We start from the raw sequence: 17,198 nt of genomic DNA on the forward strand, positions 1-17,198 counted from the left end.
GACTGGATGCTGATTGGATGCTGGCTGGATGCTAACTGGATGCTGGCTGGATGCTGATTGAATGCTAACTGGATGCTGGTTGGATGCTGTTTGAATGCTGATTGGAAGCTGAATGGATGCTGATTGGATGCTGACTGGATGTTTTATTACGAGAATAAAGTCGTAATTTTGTGACTTTATTCTAGTAATTTTATTTTATGACTGCAGCCCTAATACTTTGTTGCAGTTTTCAAGTATTTTTGGGCTACTTTTGCTAACAACAAACAGGATTTGGGTCTTTTTCTCCTTCTCTCTCTCTTGGAAAACACTTCCAACATTTAACAAAGTTCAATAACCTAATTAAATACATTTACTTCTTTTTAGTAAAAGTCTTATGTATGATAAAATAAAAAAAATAAGACCAAAATTTGGTTATTAAAAGGCAAATACTCTGTCTTACCCTTCTTCACACTTACCATGGTAAACGGATTTTAACTTGTCAGTAAACAAAGTTTCCATTTGCATCAGCCGGCAGATTTTTCTCGCTCTCAGATTTCAGTTGAGGGACGAACAAAAACATTTATTAGACAAGAGGAGTTAATGATGTTGGTTGTCTAATGAAGCTCTGAGGCCTTCACTGAACATCTGGATTTATACTCAGATTAAATTTCACACAGATGGACTCTACGTACTAATTAGGAGATCTCAAAGGGTAATTGGTTGTTCTGGATATTATTCAGGAGTGTTAAAATAAAGGAGATGTTGAATTATTATACAATGTGTGATAATAGAGATTACATTTTGTAGGTGTAGCATGTTAAAACATGGAAAACATTGTGCATCTACAGTAAGTCTGAAAAAATCCTCAAAACTTTGTCCATCATTTAGACATTTATCTAAACTCATTAATTACCATAAACCTACATCCGAAACCCTCAAAACTGACCTTTGAACCCATTAAAAACACCTGTTCTTTAAGCGTCAAGTGGTTGTTTGAAGTTTTCATGTTAAATTAAACGCAACATCCACAAATCTGACCAGTTTGGTCAGTACATAAATCTGGTCAGCAGATTAACTTTGGATCATTTCAAGCAACTGATGAGAAGAGGCAGTAGCCGTCCTCTTCAAGGAGAGGCTGCAGGGATTGGAGAGCTTAAAAATAAATCCTATTCCAGAAGGATTAATCCAGCTGAGAGCGATTAAACCTTACAGGTTGTTTCTCCTATCATTGCCAGAAACTTAAGCAGATTTCCTCATGTAGGAAATCTGCGTCCTTTACACGAGTTTGGAGTGCAGCTGGAATCAGAACGGGACGTTTTAAATTCATGAACACATATTTATACACAGCGATGGCATATTTACTGTCATTGGCAGATTCCAGCATTTTGTTTAATATTTTTCTACATCTAAATAATTTATGTCGAGTTTTAAACGATTAAAAAGATAAACAGAAAAGATGAAAGTGCATTTCTCTTTGTTGGGTTTAAATTGCTTCTACTTTACTGTATGTGTTTTTCTATACTTGTGTGATTTATCAATCTATAATTAATAAAACTTTATTTATTTAGCAGTTTTCATACCAACATGCTTTAAAAATTAAACAAAAAACAGACCCACACCTAATTACATGTTAGAGAAATCCAGGGATGAGAGACAGAGAGAGAGACAGAGAGAGAGAGAGAGAGAGAGAGAGATGGCTCACCTAACGTTTCTTGCCAACCGCCAATAAATTTTGAGAAGAAGAAGAAGAAGAAGAAAAACATGAGGAGGATGTTGAGCTGTGTAGCGTGAGAAAACTGAAAAATATTGGATATAAACGTTCAACAGACAGTTTGCAAGTAGTTTTGCCGTTTATCAGCCAACTTCAAAGCTGGAAGTAGCTGACGTGAGTAAACAGACCGGAGTTTCAGTTTTTCTGTCACTGTTGGAACTATAGCTAACCTTGCTAGCCCGTATTTGCTATTAGTTTCCTAAAAGTTCATCTCGTTCCGCTTTCAGCTAAAGGTAATGTCTAGAATAAAGTATATAGGACACTTTATTCACGGAGAAATGGCATATCAGTGTGGTTAAATAATAAAAAACACGCCTTGTTGTGTTATCCAGTGCGCCTCATGTTCGGACTGAGAGACACCATACTGTTGTCCCCATCCTGAGCTTGTGAGGATATTCTGTGCTTTTCACTTAGATTTTTATTCCGTTTAGCACATTATTGTTGAATAATAGTATTTATCTGAATTACTTAATTGCTCAAATGTAAAAATTACTTTGTTTGGGTAAAATTTTATGTTTTTCATGTTGTTTTTTGTAAAAGGATTTTACAGTTTACAAAAATGTGACATGATAATGTAGTGAAATACTGCATTGTGGTAAAAAGAGAACAGTTTTATTGCAAATTTGACAACAAACTGATGGAGTTATTGGACTGTACTATTTGGACACGTTTTTATTTATTTATTTGGGATGTTATAACAAACTGCTGTGTAGGAAATGCTCATGTGAATGGTGTTTGAGTCGGAGTTGAACTGAAAGTGAATGTGATCAGTCTATTTTCCCATCATGGTTCAAGCTGCATCCAAAATGAGTTAAATCCAAGCTAAAAACCCGCCTGGTTTGTTGCTTTTGACCGATGTAGCTGATGTGCATTGATGATTTTGATGATGTCATTTGAGAAAATGTAATATTTATTGCTTGTTTCACAATTGATGACTGACTGATGTTTTTATGATGTAAAGAACTTTGATCTCCCTTGTTGCAGAAATGTGCTGTGCAAATTTTTTTCAGTCTTTTCTGGCCTCAGTCGTTATGTTTGTTCCTTTTCAGACATCCTCACTTATTCTTGATTAAATCACAGCTTTATTTTAAGGTAAAATTTGGGCTTTGGCAGCTTAAGCTCATTTACTGAATCCTTATTTTATTCCACACAGGTTGTCGCCCGACATCCAACATGTAACTTCTTGCTGGAGGTGGAAAAAGATCGGCTGGACTGTGTGAGGAAGCTGAAGGAAGAGGAAGCTGCCGGCGACGATAAAGGTTAGCATCTTTTAGAAACGTCAGTCACTCTGTTAATGAGCTCCAGCCTCTGCACATGCTCAACATGTTGTAGTGAGTTATCTTCAGCAGTGCAGACAGAGCATCTGCATGGACTATTACTTGATGTTACTTACAAATAAATTACAGAGCAGACATTTCTGAATTCATAGCAGTGGTGTGAATATGCAAGATGGCATCTCTTTGCTCATGTCTTTTTAAGAAGGCTCTAAAGAGCTGAAACTATTTCATTTTTGCTTTTTAACTTACTTAAAATTGCCTAATTGGTCATATTTTCCCCACTCGGTTTTAATTTTCTTTTACTGTAGGATTGTGAGTTAATCAGCTTGCAGTCGTTTGAGTTTAGTTGCAGGAACCTCAGCATTGAACAGATGTTTTAAATTAATCGTTACTGTTTTTTTTTTTGATGTCCTTGTTGCTGAAAGTATCTTTAAGAGGAAACATGAAGGGGAAGCACAGACTGAAAAATCTGTTTTTAAAATGTCTGGTCTTAAATTTAGAGCTTTTTGATCCAGATCTTGTTAAATCTGGTGGTTTTCTATCTTTCCTTTCAGAACACATAAACTTTTAAAGTTCAGATCAGGTCTTCTGTGAACAATTTAATGGACTAAAAATGGATTACAAGCAAATCATACCTGAACTAAACTGGATTAGAGATGCATGAGATTTCCTCTCCGTTTGCCCAAATGTGGATGATGGCAACGCTTGTTATGTTTCAATCAGAACATGATCCTGTGATGGAGATGGGCTTCTTTCTGCTGTTTTCTTTTCCACGGGATGCAAGAAAAGGCTGTGGAAATGGTGATTTTTACATCAAAGATGAAACGCTTCATGGTTTTGCATTGATCGTTAGCTCCCAGATGTTTGCGAAGAATCCACATTAGTCGATCTGAAGAATATCAATCACACACGCTTCTTCACAGTAAATGCTCCGTTTATGATCTCCTGCGTTTGGACCTGGAGTGTCTGCAGCTGATGTTACAAAGCAGAAAAATTTAACGTTTTGAAAACGTGACAAAACGACTGAAAATTGACAGAAGTTCAGCTTTGCACTAAATGCAGAAAGATTCAGGAGGAAAGAGTTTTCCTATAGATGCAGCTGACTGGTTTCACGGTTTATGGCTGGTCTGAAATCAAACTCCTGACTGAAGAGGTGCATCCCGACCTGTCTGATGGTTTTAGCAGAGGGAGGCACAGCCAGCTCTGCCGTGTGAGGAGTATTTCTCATTGACCTCACCAACATGTTGGAAGCATTTGGACTTTGCAGTAAAAATAGATCAAAGTTTGCCTGCAGCAAAAATCCATATTTAAAGGAGGTTTATGGAGTACAGTTGTACGATTCGGCTTGTTAAAGTGGCTTTTTCTTACATTTGGCTTTTTTAAGAGTTGTTGCTTAAAACCCTGGGTCTTGCCCCTGATGTGTTTCTGTGAAAGGATGGATCACTTAGTCTGAGTTTTTTTTTCATGCACCGATGATTTTGGATTGGTGTTGGAGCCGTTTTGCCCCCGGGACAAGTACACTCACACTCTTTCCTCTCTCCTCCTCTTTTGTCCTCTCTTACCCTCCACTTCACCACTTCTACTTTCACATTCTTTCTACCCATTTATCCACTGACTTTTTCTCTCAACCTGCTGCTATAAAAACTCTGGGAGAGGATGGAATCCAAATTTAGGTTGTTTTTTTTCCATTTAGTGAAACATTTATTTTTGTAGCAGCCTGAAAGAGAATAGCCTGCTGCTGCTGCTGCTGCAGCTGCATTAGACGTCCGCAGGGAGCTGTTGTGTGGTCAGAAGTGGTAGGATGGAACAAATGAGCCCGTGTCTTAAAACCTCTCGAGGAATAGTGTAATATCTGTACAGCAAAATCAACATACGAGCCAATCAGCCAGAGAGAAAATGCAGGATGGATTAAATATAGAAACAGAGAGAGGAGAAAAGACAAGAACTTACCGTAAATATTTAAAAATGTGGAAAACGAAGGAGTTAAATGCTGGCTTAAAACATTAAGTCAACAAAAAAAATGTATTTGAGCCCTTTTCAGCTTGGTTGGTGAGCTTAAATTCAAAATGTATAAATATATTATTTCACCCAAAAGATGATTTCAATTAAAGCGTACAGCTAAAGTTTTCTTTGTTACAGAACAGCGGGTGGAAGTACCGGCCGTGTTCCTAGAATAACCAAAAGTACATACAGAAAATGGACAATATGCAATGGAAACGTTTTTCAAATTGGACTGGTTCGAAACTTGACTCTGTAAATAACTCTGAAATTAAACGTGACCTCAAATAGTTTTGTGTTTTTGTTCAGGTTTAGACAAACAAGCACAGAGGCTGAAACTCTCAGTTTCATCCATTTTGACTTTTTCCCAGCAGAGAAACATTCGGATCAGAAGTTGAGAGAGTTCCCAGGTTGTGACTGGGACCTTCGTCTTTAGCTACTTTTGGTTACTTATGGTTTTAATCTCAGCTGTTGGGAGTTTTCTTTCTTTTAGCAGTAAATATTTACATTTAAATTTACAAGGTAGTAAAAAAAAAAAAGCTTTCTTGCACTCAGGTCTTTCCCTCTATGTGTAATTTTCATGTGAAATCAAATCATCACTTAAGCCACAGATTTCCTTTTGAACTCTAAAACATTTTTCTGTCTTTAGAGATGCAGTAAATTCTGTTCATAGGAACTGCTGATATGTAAATGTTGCAGCAATAACCCCATTGTACCATTACTTAATGTCTACTTTGATAGAGTTCTTCACCCAACTCGGCATGCCGAACGCTTGACTTGGCTGACACGGCATAGTAGGTGGCTCGACTTCCTGATTGATATGGCTAACAATTATTTAACCTTTTTCTGGTCAAGAACTTGAATCTTCTGCTTGAGATTATCATGGGAGGGGAAATTAAAATGCAGCATGACTGTAGTTGTGTTTCGATTACAAATGTTAGGAAAACTTTAATATTCCGCTTATGACGAAAAAGCAAAATTTCACAATTGCAACGTTTCTTTAAATAAAAAATACAATTTAAATTACACATGAAGAAGTTTGTTCATGCAACAATCATTAAAAAAAGCATGCCATGCCATCATCCTCCTACCACTTCCTGTCTTTTACTTTTTCTCCAGAAATAACATCTGGTCGTTGGTCAAGTGACTCGTGTGATGCATAAAAAGTGTCTCCTTTGCAGTTATGCAAAATACACTAATTCTGATACGGCTGCAAAACCACCTCATTCTAGCACAAAAATAGCATGTTTCCATTTGGTGAATTCATTTTTGTAATTCCAATTTGCGCAATTTTAAGATTAATTTAAATGCAGATTGTAGACTTTCTACATTTTTCTGTAGTATAAATGCAATATATTATGCAAAGGGGGCACATCATAAATGATACTTACTGGATGTGGCAGGGCTGAATTCAGACCTTTTGACAATAATGTTGGAAAAAAACAATGAGAGAAGAAGAAGCAGCTCCTGGATAAATGTGTTGATTGATCGGACTTGGAGAAAAATCAGCAGAAGGATTTTTTATAAATATCTTTTGGTCTTGAGCTCAAATGAAAACCGAGATTTTGTTTTAAGGAAGCGTCTCTGGAAAGATCTGCTGAGCTAGTTTAGATTTCAACGCTGCACATTTGACCTCCATACTCTAAACTAGATCCGTCAGTGTCTTTAATATTTCCTGACAAAACAGCAATGCTTCAGAGTTTTGACATGATCTTCAGCTGAGCAACATAAAAACGTCACATCCAGTTTGGGCTGCAGCTTTGTTTCTGTGTCTGTGTTATTTTGGGCTGGTTTTTACAGCTCTGCGCTGTTACAAAGGATCTTTAGCAGAGATGCTGTGGAGCAGAGCTTCATGTTATCCCACACACTGTCTCCGCTCATCTATCAGTAAAAAGCCCAGTTGACTGTTTGCCATCAGCAGCGTAGCACCCATTAGGACTCACGCTGAGAGCTGGAGGAGCTATTTCTGTCCAGAGTTTATTTGTTGTCTTCCTGCAGGGTCGGTGCTACCCTCATGTTATGTCAGGGTCGAGTTTCTCTCTGTTCAAACTTTTAGTCAGAGTGAGAAAGATGCACAGACAAATATGTACAAAGACATTTTCTTTGTTCCTGTTAGTGCCGTGTTAAAAAAATAGGACACCTTATTAATTTATTTTTTTTGGGTACATTGTGCAATTTCTGGCCCATTTTGAGCCGATTCTCCATTTGTGCGGCAATTTTTTGAGACAAATCACACAAAATGCATCGTATAGGTGTTAACGAGAAGTGATTATGTGGAAAATTCACATATTACACATTTGTGTACCTTCATTTGGGTCTGAACTGTTTCTAAATCAATAAGTTTAACGTTTTTTAGTGTGTGGAAAACAAGCAAATTCACACTATGCTGTTAACTAGCAGGAATAAGTTCCAGCACGTTTGGTGAGCTGGTTTTATCGCTGATTGAACTGTGCAATGGCTGCTGGAAAAGAAAAGTATTTTGTTGTTTACCTCCTATCCAGAAACCACTTGCTCCATTCTTGTTGGCTGTGCAGGAGGCTCGACTATTTCTTCTCAAAGATGTACAATTGAATAATTTTGCATCTGTTTGCAACAATCGGAAGAAAACAGTTTTCAAACATTGTTTCAGTTCAGCTCATGTTATTAAACTGTTGCGTTGAATATTTTACTAAGGAGTTGTGTTTGTTTTGGACAGAGTCGGGATGCAGAGGAACCTGGGACAACATCGCGTGTTGGGACCGAGCTGAATTTGGAGAGACGGTCACCATCCCCTGTCCTCGAGCCCTCAAGTTGTTGTTCAGCAGAAATGGTAAGCTATGATTTAATAAATCGTTAACGAGTGAAAAAATAATAAAGACAAGTTTTGTTTTTTTATTTTGCCTTTTGAAAATGATCTTCAAGCATGCATTTCATTAAACCCACATTTCTGGGTTTAAAATGTTTTTTTTTTTTATTGGTATGATGTAATATTCTAATTTCAAATGTCAAGACATAACAAAAATAAAACTTTTCAAACATCTGTGTGTGTGTGTGTGTGTGTGTGTGTGTTTCACAACGTGATACATTTATGAAACGATAAGTTCTCAAAGTAAAATAACATTTTTAAGGGCACAAAATAACCTCTGAGAATAATTTCTCATTAAATTAAAACAAAAAGGTAACATTTCGCAACACATTTCTTTCTCTTTAATACAATTCATGATGCAACCGACTAGATTGCTGCCATCCTCCAGAGGCTTTCATGTTTTTAATTTAACGAATGCGTCTGGTTTAGAGCATTTCTAAATGACAGCGAGTCAGAAGGCGGTTTTCGCTCGGCAGACGTTCTGTCCTTCATGTCCCATGATTCACCCTCACTTATCGTCTCGTCTGAGTGACTCTGCGGCTCCTGGATTCCCTCCTGACGCCACATCACATTTTCCCTGCCGGTGACCGCACGACAGTTTGGGTTTCTGCTCCGTTTTCCAAATTGATGACTGAACGTTATTAAGCGCCCGGCGGCGTACCGACACTTCTCTCTGTGGGACAGCTCCTCCCCGCCAAAGTCGCAGCGTTTTTACTGAGGCTTTTTATTGAAATGTTTCAAGCTTATGCTGTTGGACTAATATTTAGTATCTACAGGATGCTCCCTGAAGTTACATAATCTCAACCTTTTTTCATTCTTTGTTGGATTTTCTAGCTAATTTGCGGTCATTAGAAACATAGCTTCTTTTTTAACTTAACTTGTACTCATCACAGTACAGTGTGTTTCAACTCCAGTCAGGCGTTTATATGTCATAAATCTATTTTTGTTTCGATCAAACATTTTTTCTCTCTGGGGGAACCAGAAAAAATGACATCCATAAAATATAATGAATGAGATTTAAATATTTACAGCCATTGAACATAGATAAAAGTACATTTTATCCAAAAAAAACTCACAAATTCACTTGAAAAGTTGAAGATTTTTAAATTTTGGAAAGATGATGTCATGGAAAAGAGGACTTCCAACTACAAACACTTGTTGGATTCTTGTTGGAAAGAAAGAAAAATGATAAAAATACCATTTAAAAAAAATAGTACCTAACAGTTTATTTCTTTTTGCATGAAATTACAGGAACTCTGGCTGTTTTTAGACAAAGTTAATTTTGTGCCTTTTTTTGAGAGCACCATCTTCTTAAATTTGAGGATTTGCTGCTTCAGACTTCGCTGCACAGTTTTCTCAAAGTTTAGCATTTTTAAACGCAGAGATTTAGCATTTGCCTTACATCTGTCTCAGTCTAACTTCAAATAAAACTTTTTTTTTTCCCACTCCTGACCTCCTCCTTCCCTGAGGTTCCTGAGAACTGCAATATTCTGCAAGCGTTGCACCCACGGACATAATCTGGGAGCTTCGGCTGGGTTTAGCCTGCAGGATAACGGTGCAGAGGGTTTGTTCGGGGCACATTAAGGGCAGACGTGTGCTTACTTCCACTCGGCAAGCCAGTGATGCTTTGAGCTTCTTGCAGTGCATTCTGGGCATCTCCAAAGGGAGCTGAACTCGCGGTGCACCGCACTGATTTTGGCAGTGAAAACGTCCCTCAGCAGTTCACAGTTTACTGAACATGGCACTTATTTACAAACACAATTAAGCTGCTTATCTGCTGCAGCACCGGGACGGGATGGTTACCGGTAGTTTTCCACAACTTGTGAGACGCTCGCTGTGTTTTATACATGGCCTCAGGGAAATTGTTCTGGCAGTTTTAAAGTGTTATAAAGAATGTTTCTTTTCTAAGCTCTACAAGGTTCAACGCTGCCCCCAGGTCATCGTCGCATTTCTTTATCTTGCAGTTTCTTAAGAGTCCCATTTGCTGTGACGCTGCTGCATAAGAATCTCGTAAAACGTGTTTTTAGTCACAGGCAGGGAGAGGAAATCCAGACTTTTGGTGGAAATGTTGAATCTTCTTATCACTAAATGTTCCACTGACCTGATTCACACCAGATTAAGGTCACAGTACAGCGTGATTCAACTCCATGACTGTTAATATCTGACTGGATTATAACTAATAATCTTAACATGATCTTGAGCTTTCTGCAACATTTTGTCATGATACCCTGTAAGTGTCCTATCTGAACAGTTTTTTTTCCTGAGTTGACCATAAAATTGCCCAAATTGGAGTTAAAAAATCAATTCACTTAAAGCCGCAGTTTGTAGCTTTTATAAAAAATGTTTTTTTACGTATTGTCACCATGTCATATGTGACAGATAATCTGTGAAAATATTGATCTCCTCCACCTTTTCCCTGAGCTGCTGTTGACGTCTAAAGAAATGCACCAAAAACAACCAATCAGAGCCAGGAGGAGGGGCTTAGCGCTGTCAAAGAGTGGCGTCAACGCGCTGCTAAATGTGCAAATGGAAGAGGAAAAACTCAACATGACGCAAAAAAACTTTTATCCATCATTACACCGTGCAGCTCATTAATTAAAATATGAATCCCTAATTTCCTTAATGTTTTTGTTGTTTTCTATTTAATTAAACACAGAAGAGAGGAAAAAAACAACAAAGCTTTTAAGAACTTTTGACTAATTGGTTAACTCTTCAAAAGGTTTCAAATGTTTAAAACATTTTCTTCTCGCATCATGTCTCATCTAGCATTGAAAAGAATCGGATAAAAACCTGCACAGTGGGCTGCACAGTGGCGCAGTTGGTAGAGCTGTTGCCTTGCAGCAAGAAGGTTCTGGGTTCGATTCCCGGCCCCGGTCTTTCTGCATGGAGTTTGTATGTTCTCCCTGTGCATGCGTGGGTTTTCTCAGGGTACTCCGGTTTCCTCCCACAGTCCAAAAACATGACTGTCAGGTTAATTGGCCTCTCTAAATTGTCCCTAGGTGTGAGAGTGTGTGTGCATGGTTGTGTGTCTCTGTGTTGCCCTACGACAGACTGGCAACCTGTCCAGGGTGACCCCGCCTCTCGCTCGAAACGTTAGCTGGAGAGGCACCAGCAACCCTCCCGACCCCATTAAGGGACAAGGGTGCAAGAAAATGGATGGATAAAAACCTTTTAATGAAAGAATAAATTAATGAAACCGAGAGAAAGAATAAAACATAAATGAAACTTCTCATTATCCAAGTCAGATATTTGTGCACCAGAATTTTTTTTTTTTTCTGGGATCTCTCTCCAGTTTTATGAAGGATTGCATCATCCTCCCTTGTTCCTGGTCATAATTTGAAGCGTAATCCTGCTGTAACGTCCGTCGCTGCCGTGTGACTTCATCCTGCAGGCTGCGTTTCTCTCGGCTCGTAAATGTCGCGCCGTTTCTCCAGCCTTTCTTTTGTTACGAATTCTGTACAGAACGCCTGACTTTGTGGCAGAGCTTTCCCTCCTGGAGTGTTTGACTCTTTCTGTTGCAGTGAGAGCTTTGATGAAATATTTACACCTGCATGATTGAACAACACAGACGCTGCTGAAACTGAAGATCTTTATATTTTTAACCAAACGTGTCCCTCATGCTGAATGTCACAGCTACTCAGAGAAAAGGTGACAAAACGGGTTTATTCAAGTCTGCTTGCAGCAGTTTAAGTTAAATATACTGAGAAAATGGTGACCTTTAACTAAAGGTCATGTGGTTTTAAGCTGCATAAACCTTTTTTTTTAAGTTTAATATGTTTCTCTGGAAAAACTTTTTTTTTTTTTTTTTTTTTTGCTTTTTATGCAGCTTGAAATATTTTATCCAACAAATTTATTGTTTTTGCAAAATTAAATGGAATGTATGTTTATATATATAATCTGCATAAATTCCAATGTAAGTGGGGAAAAAAACTAAGAACTCCCAACATTATCTGTAATTGTGTTAACCGTTTCCAGAGTTTTAATCTGATTAAGTTTTAGCTTCATGTCTGTGACAAAATGGTTGAGATTTTACTGCTTTGCTTAGAGTGTTTACTTGGTTTCACTCACTTTCTACCAATACAGACTAAAAACTAGGAGGATTTTGGCTGAGAGACGTTAAGATGTCAGATAATAAAATTCACACGGCAAAAACAAATCTTACCAAGTATTTCTGTCTAGTTTCTAGTGCATATATCTTATTACACGTGAAATGAGACAAAACTTTAAACTTTTCAGCAAGTTACAGGAGCTTGTTTTAAGTAAATAATTTCTAAATACTGATAGTAAAGTAATGGTTCCACTAACAGTTTATTTCACTTATAACAAGGCATTTTTCCCATCTTACAAGTGAAAATAATCAGCCATATAAAACTTTAATATGAAGAGATTATTGACTTAAACTTCTTTATCTTTCTATAAAGTTACTTGTACATAAATATAATTTTGTCTCATTTAAATTCTACTGAGATATTTGCATTAGAAACCAGATTTGGTCAGATTTTGTGTGTTTTTTTCAGTGCAGATTACGTTCTCTTCCTTTGCAGCTTGACTACTTCAGTTTCCCTTCATTTCTGTATTCGAACCAGTTGTGCAGCCAGAACATCTTTCCTGCTGGTAGAAATAAATTTTTTGGACTCGTTGTGATTTTTTTTCGCTCCGTCTTTTCTTCCCAGGTAACATCAGCAGGAACTGCACAGCAGCCGGCTGGTCGGAGGTTTTCCCAAACATCAGCAGCGTGTGTGGGCTGGACACGCGCCAGGAGAAGGTAGCGTTCCCTTCGGATTCACTCTGTTTTTAAATTCCCACCAGTCTCAGACGGATCGTGTTTGTGATGCTGACAGGAAGCTGCGGCATCGTCTGGACCATTAGTGTCCTCAAATCGACGAGGCCTGCAGGCTTGGCTGTTAATTAACACCGGTTAGCGGCAGGAGGCTGGATCGTTCAGAGGTCAATATGCACAACGGCTGAGTGAGATGTGTAGTTTGGTTTCTGCTTCAGTCATGCAGCAAGTCGATGTTAAGTTGTTCATTTCATGCTGTCAGACGCTGACCGAGTGATGGAACAGAACTGAGTTAATACTGTAAATCTGACAATGAGGGAAAATGTAGTTTCTTACTAATCGAGTTTGTATTTAAAGGAAAACTATTATAACTTATTTTGTATTTTTTTCTGAAATTTTCTTGAGAAGTAACAAAGTTACTGACTTGAAAAATAGCAAGACAAACAGCTTATCTGATGCCATGATTTAGAAATTTCACACAACACTGCAAAATGTAATTAGTTGTCTTTTATTTTTTTAAAATATATGCAAACTCAAAAAAGTGTTTTTGTTAAATAAGCTGAGTACTTGTGCAGTTTTAGTATAACTTAAGTTAACTTAATAAATCTGAGTACGTTGTAATTACTTAAACGGCACTCAAAGCTATTTTCTAAAACCAAAGTTTCCTAAAAGCATTAAAAAAATGAAAAAAACTTGAATCTGTTTATATAAAAATAACATGTCTTGATTAAACCAACTCCTGGCTGCTGCTTCTTATTTGTTTCTCTGCTCAAACTTAGACAGAAAATACATGAAGACGTTTTATTTTGCTCACTTTTCACTAAAACAAACACAATCTTACCCCAGGCGGTGCAGGAGGGTCATAAAAATTTACATAAAACTCAGTCAAGGTGTTTAATGTGTGCAAATGTAAATGCAAAAAAATAGCTAATAAGAACTGCATTTCTCTGAAAGAGGCTCTTACTTCCTTTTACCCTTAAATGTTTTAAAACTATTTATTTTTTGACAAAAAAAGTGATTTAATTAGTTGCTGCTGCTGGTTTCGCAATGAATTGTGGGATACCTTTCTGGCCAATCCTCATGTCATATAAACTAAACTAAGCTAATTTTGAAAACGTTTTTACCTCAAAAGGCCTTCGACTTATTTAAATAAAGTGCTGAGTATAAACGTTTAAAAAGTAAATTTAAATCCTCCTTAAATTCACTGGACTTGGCAAAACTTCAATTTACAGTGTACTCACACTACTGGACCCTTAATTACATATTTAATCCAGCTCAGAGTGAATGAATTCAACTTTATTTACACCATATTTGTCTTCAACGTGTGTATAAGATCAGAAAAACTGTTGAAAGTTGCATTAAAATTAATTTAAATGAAAATAAAAGCACCAGAGAGGCTGATCTTTGCCTGTGGCATTAAAAAGTCTCCATTGTTTGGACCTTCGGTTGTTTTTGTTCCTTCTAACCGTCGGAGCGTTCAGAGATTTCCCACAGCATCCCAACAAAACGGCTGCAGACTTGTTGTTTCTTCTCTACCTAATTAAGGCTCTGCAGACTTTTCACTGCTGCTTGTTTTTTGTTTTTTTTTAGCTTTTCAAACTTCATCTTCCTCCCACGAAATTCGAATTAAAGGGAACATCTGATCATGTATGAGCACCGGGTAAAACACTGGAAATGTTCAGATGTTTAAATATGCATAGATGCGGATCTGCTGTTATCAAGATTTCAAATAAATTGAGTTTGTCCGATTTAATTTGGTTCAAAGGAAGTGCTGGCTCATATAATCACATATTTAAGCCTTTAAATTGGGTCCTGATGTGTTCATCTGCTTCAGTAAGGCTGGCGAAGACCTAAATGAAGGCTAAAAATAAAAGTTTAACTTAAATTAATTCAGTGGAGGAGGTTTGCAGCCTGACATTTGAATGCAAGTCAAAAATACACGCAAGTCAGTTCATTGCAGTTTGTTTATTTAAGGCTGATTCAAAATAAATGTCACCTCGATTCACTTTAAGAATGCAAATTTAATTTATATTCGGTAATAAATGTATGTTGTGAACTTGAGAAACCGGAGTTAAGCTTCAGGTTTAGACTTTAAAGCTGATTCTGGTTCCTTCAGTTCCTCCATTTTGGATTGAATCGAAGCTGAATTTTTAAGAGTTGTAGCTGCAGCCATAACTCCTTCAGAGAACCGAGTTTAAAGAGTCAGGAGAGAAATGCATACAACGAAAACACAAAGTTATTGGTAGAAATGGGTCAGCCGGTTTAGATGTGAGCAGGAGAATTAAAAGTTCTGTTCTGGATTTAATAATGAAGCGAAGCTAAAATAGGGAAAATTTGATCTCACCGCTTCATTTTACACTTTACACTTCGTCGTTTTATTCGTTCTACTAATTTCAGCTTCATTTTTGTGTGGCTTAAATCCAGAAATTAAATAATCCACCTTTAAAAAAAGTATTTTAAAAGGGCACTTTTTTTCTTCAAGGGGAAAAAGGTACTGTAGCACCACCTAGTGTCTGTCTGTGCACATCGTCACATGAAGCATTTTCATCACCAGCTGTTTTAAAGCTGGTTGTTTCAGAGGAAGTTCTGTGTTTTTATTTTTCTCTCAAGCGTTTGGACCCTTCAGAGGGATTTGTGATGTGAACAGCGTTTGGCCTCAGTCTGGGTCCCGTTCTTCCTCTGAATCGTCCATTGTGCTCCTCTAACTTCCAGCCGGTCTCTCTGGGTTCAGCTTCTCTGTTGACACTCGACCAATCAGCCACGACGTCCTAAACAATAACAAGCTTCTGGCAGAGAGAAGTGGACCGTCTCTCAGGACAAAGGAAGACGGGACAACAATTACAGAATGTATTCACTGGTTTTTATACATACATCACAGGGAAATATGAAAAAGCTTTTAAAGTGCCAAAAACTGAGGGGGTTTTTTTCTGAGCATAAAAGAAAAGCAGCATGACAAACGTTGTGGTCAGAATTTATTTTTCTGAACATCCAGACTCGCTGACGGTCCAGTTCAGGTGGATGGATGATGAACAGATCAATGAAGAACAGATGGATGGATGGAGACACCAGTCTCCTGTTGTTTTGGCCGATTGGATCACTGCCTGTAACTCACTGCATTCTCTTCCTCTGATGGTAATTTCCTTAGTAAGGTGGTCGTCCATCCATCCATCCATTTTCTTACACCCTTGTCCCTTAATGGGGTCAGGAGGTGCTGGTGCCTCTCCAGCTAACGTTCCGGGCGAGAGGCGGGGTCACCCTGGACAGGTCACCAGTCTGTCGCAGGGCAACACAGAGACACACAGGACAAACAACCATGCACACACACACTCACACCTAGGGACAATTTGGAGAGACCAATTAACCTGACAGTCATGTTTTTGGACTGTGGGAGGAAACCGGAGTACCAGGAGAAAACCCACCATGCACAGGGAGAACATGCAAACTCCATGCAGAAAGACCGGGGCCGGGAATCGAACCCAGAACCTTCTTGCTGCAAGGCAACAGCTCTACCAACTGCACCACTGTGCAGCCTAATCAGGTGTCTTTTCTAATGTAAACATTAACATAACTGATGATGATGTCATCAGCCCCCTCCCCCCCCCCTAACAGATGAAGAGTAAAAATGTCGGATTAAATGTTGCAGATTGATGTTTCTATGCTCCACTCATCCGTTTCTGTACTCGATGGTCCATGATGGTCATTTTAATGTCAAATTAATTTGTTTCTAGTTCCAATCCGAGGTTTACGAAGCAGAGAGACCGTTCTGAATAAAACCGTTTATCGCTAACAAAGCCTGAAAAGTCGTGTTCACGTTCAACGTTCTGTTCAAGTTTCCTTTCACCCTCCAACACAGTCGAGTTAATGAGGCTCTTCAGCTCACGAGACGCACCAACCGCCTCGCTGCACCAGCTCTGCAGCGACACAAGAGAAACATTTACATCCGACAAAACCTTCAAGGAAATCACTACAAAGAGAAAACGGTTCCCTTTTTTTACTTTATGGCATAAAAAACTGTTTCTGCCATAAAGTGCACTCTAAAAAGTGTTTCTTGGGCTGAAGTTCATCTTTTGGACTTATTTACATTAATTTAACTTGATTCTTTTGCTTTTGCTATGCCAACTTACTTTTTTGTGTTCATTTAACTCAAAACTTACACTCTAAAAAGAAAATAGTTGAACCAACTTAATTGAATTGCTTCYRTAGGTAACAAGCAATTCAATTAAGTTTATCCAACTTAATTTATTAAGTTTAACCAATTCAATATATTCTAATCAACCAACTCAATTTGTTAATTTTATTTAACAAATTTATTAAGTATGTTTAAGACAACAGATTTAAGTTACTCTTACTAAAATCATTTATTTTCTTCTAATAAACATTTAAAATCTCTTTTACTTAATTCTACAGAAAGTTAACTCAAACTTTTAAGTAGTTCCAAACTAAATATTTTGAAAAACTCTTTTTACATCCATCCATTCATTTTCTGCCGCTTATCCGGGGTCGGGTCGCGGGGGCAGCAGCTTCAGAAGGGAGGCCCAGACTTCCCTC

The 17,198-nt window shown here is 37.9% G+C and overlaps 1 protein-coding gene across 1 annotated transcript in view; it reads left to right on the forward strand.

Annotated features, from left to right (window-relative positions):
* Positions 1-17,198, forward strand: part of vipr2 (vasoactive intestinal peptide receptor 2) — a 47,669-nt gene that overhangs the window by 15,583 nt on the left and 14,888 nt on the right. The window contains exons 2-4 of the mRNA XM_008434738.2: positions 2,904-3,009; positions 7,721-7,834; positions 12,544-12,635. Of these exons, the coding sequence (XP_008432960.1) occupies positions 2,904-3,009; positions 7,721-7,834; positions 12,544-12,635 (312 nt within the window). The remainder of the gene's footprint in view (positions 1-2,903; positions 3,010-7,720; positions 7,835-12,543; positions 12,636-17,198) is intronic.

Source organism: Poecilia reticulata, linkage group LG17, assembly GCF_000633615.1.
Source record: "Poecilia reticulata strain Guanapo linkage group LG17, Guppy_female_1.0+MT, whole genome shotgun sequence".
Taxonomy (NCBI): domain Eukaryota; kingdom Metazoa; phylum Chordata; class Actinopteri; order Cyprinodontiformes; family Poeciliidae; genus Poecilia; species Poecilia reticulata.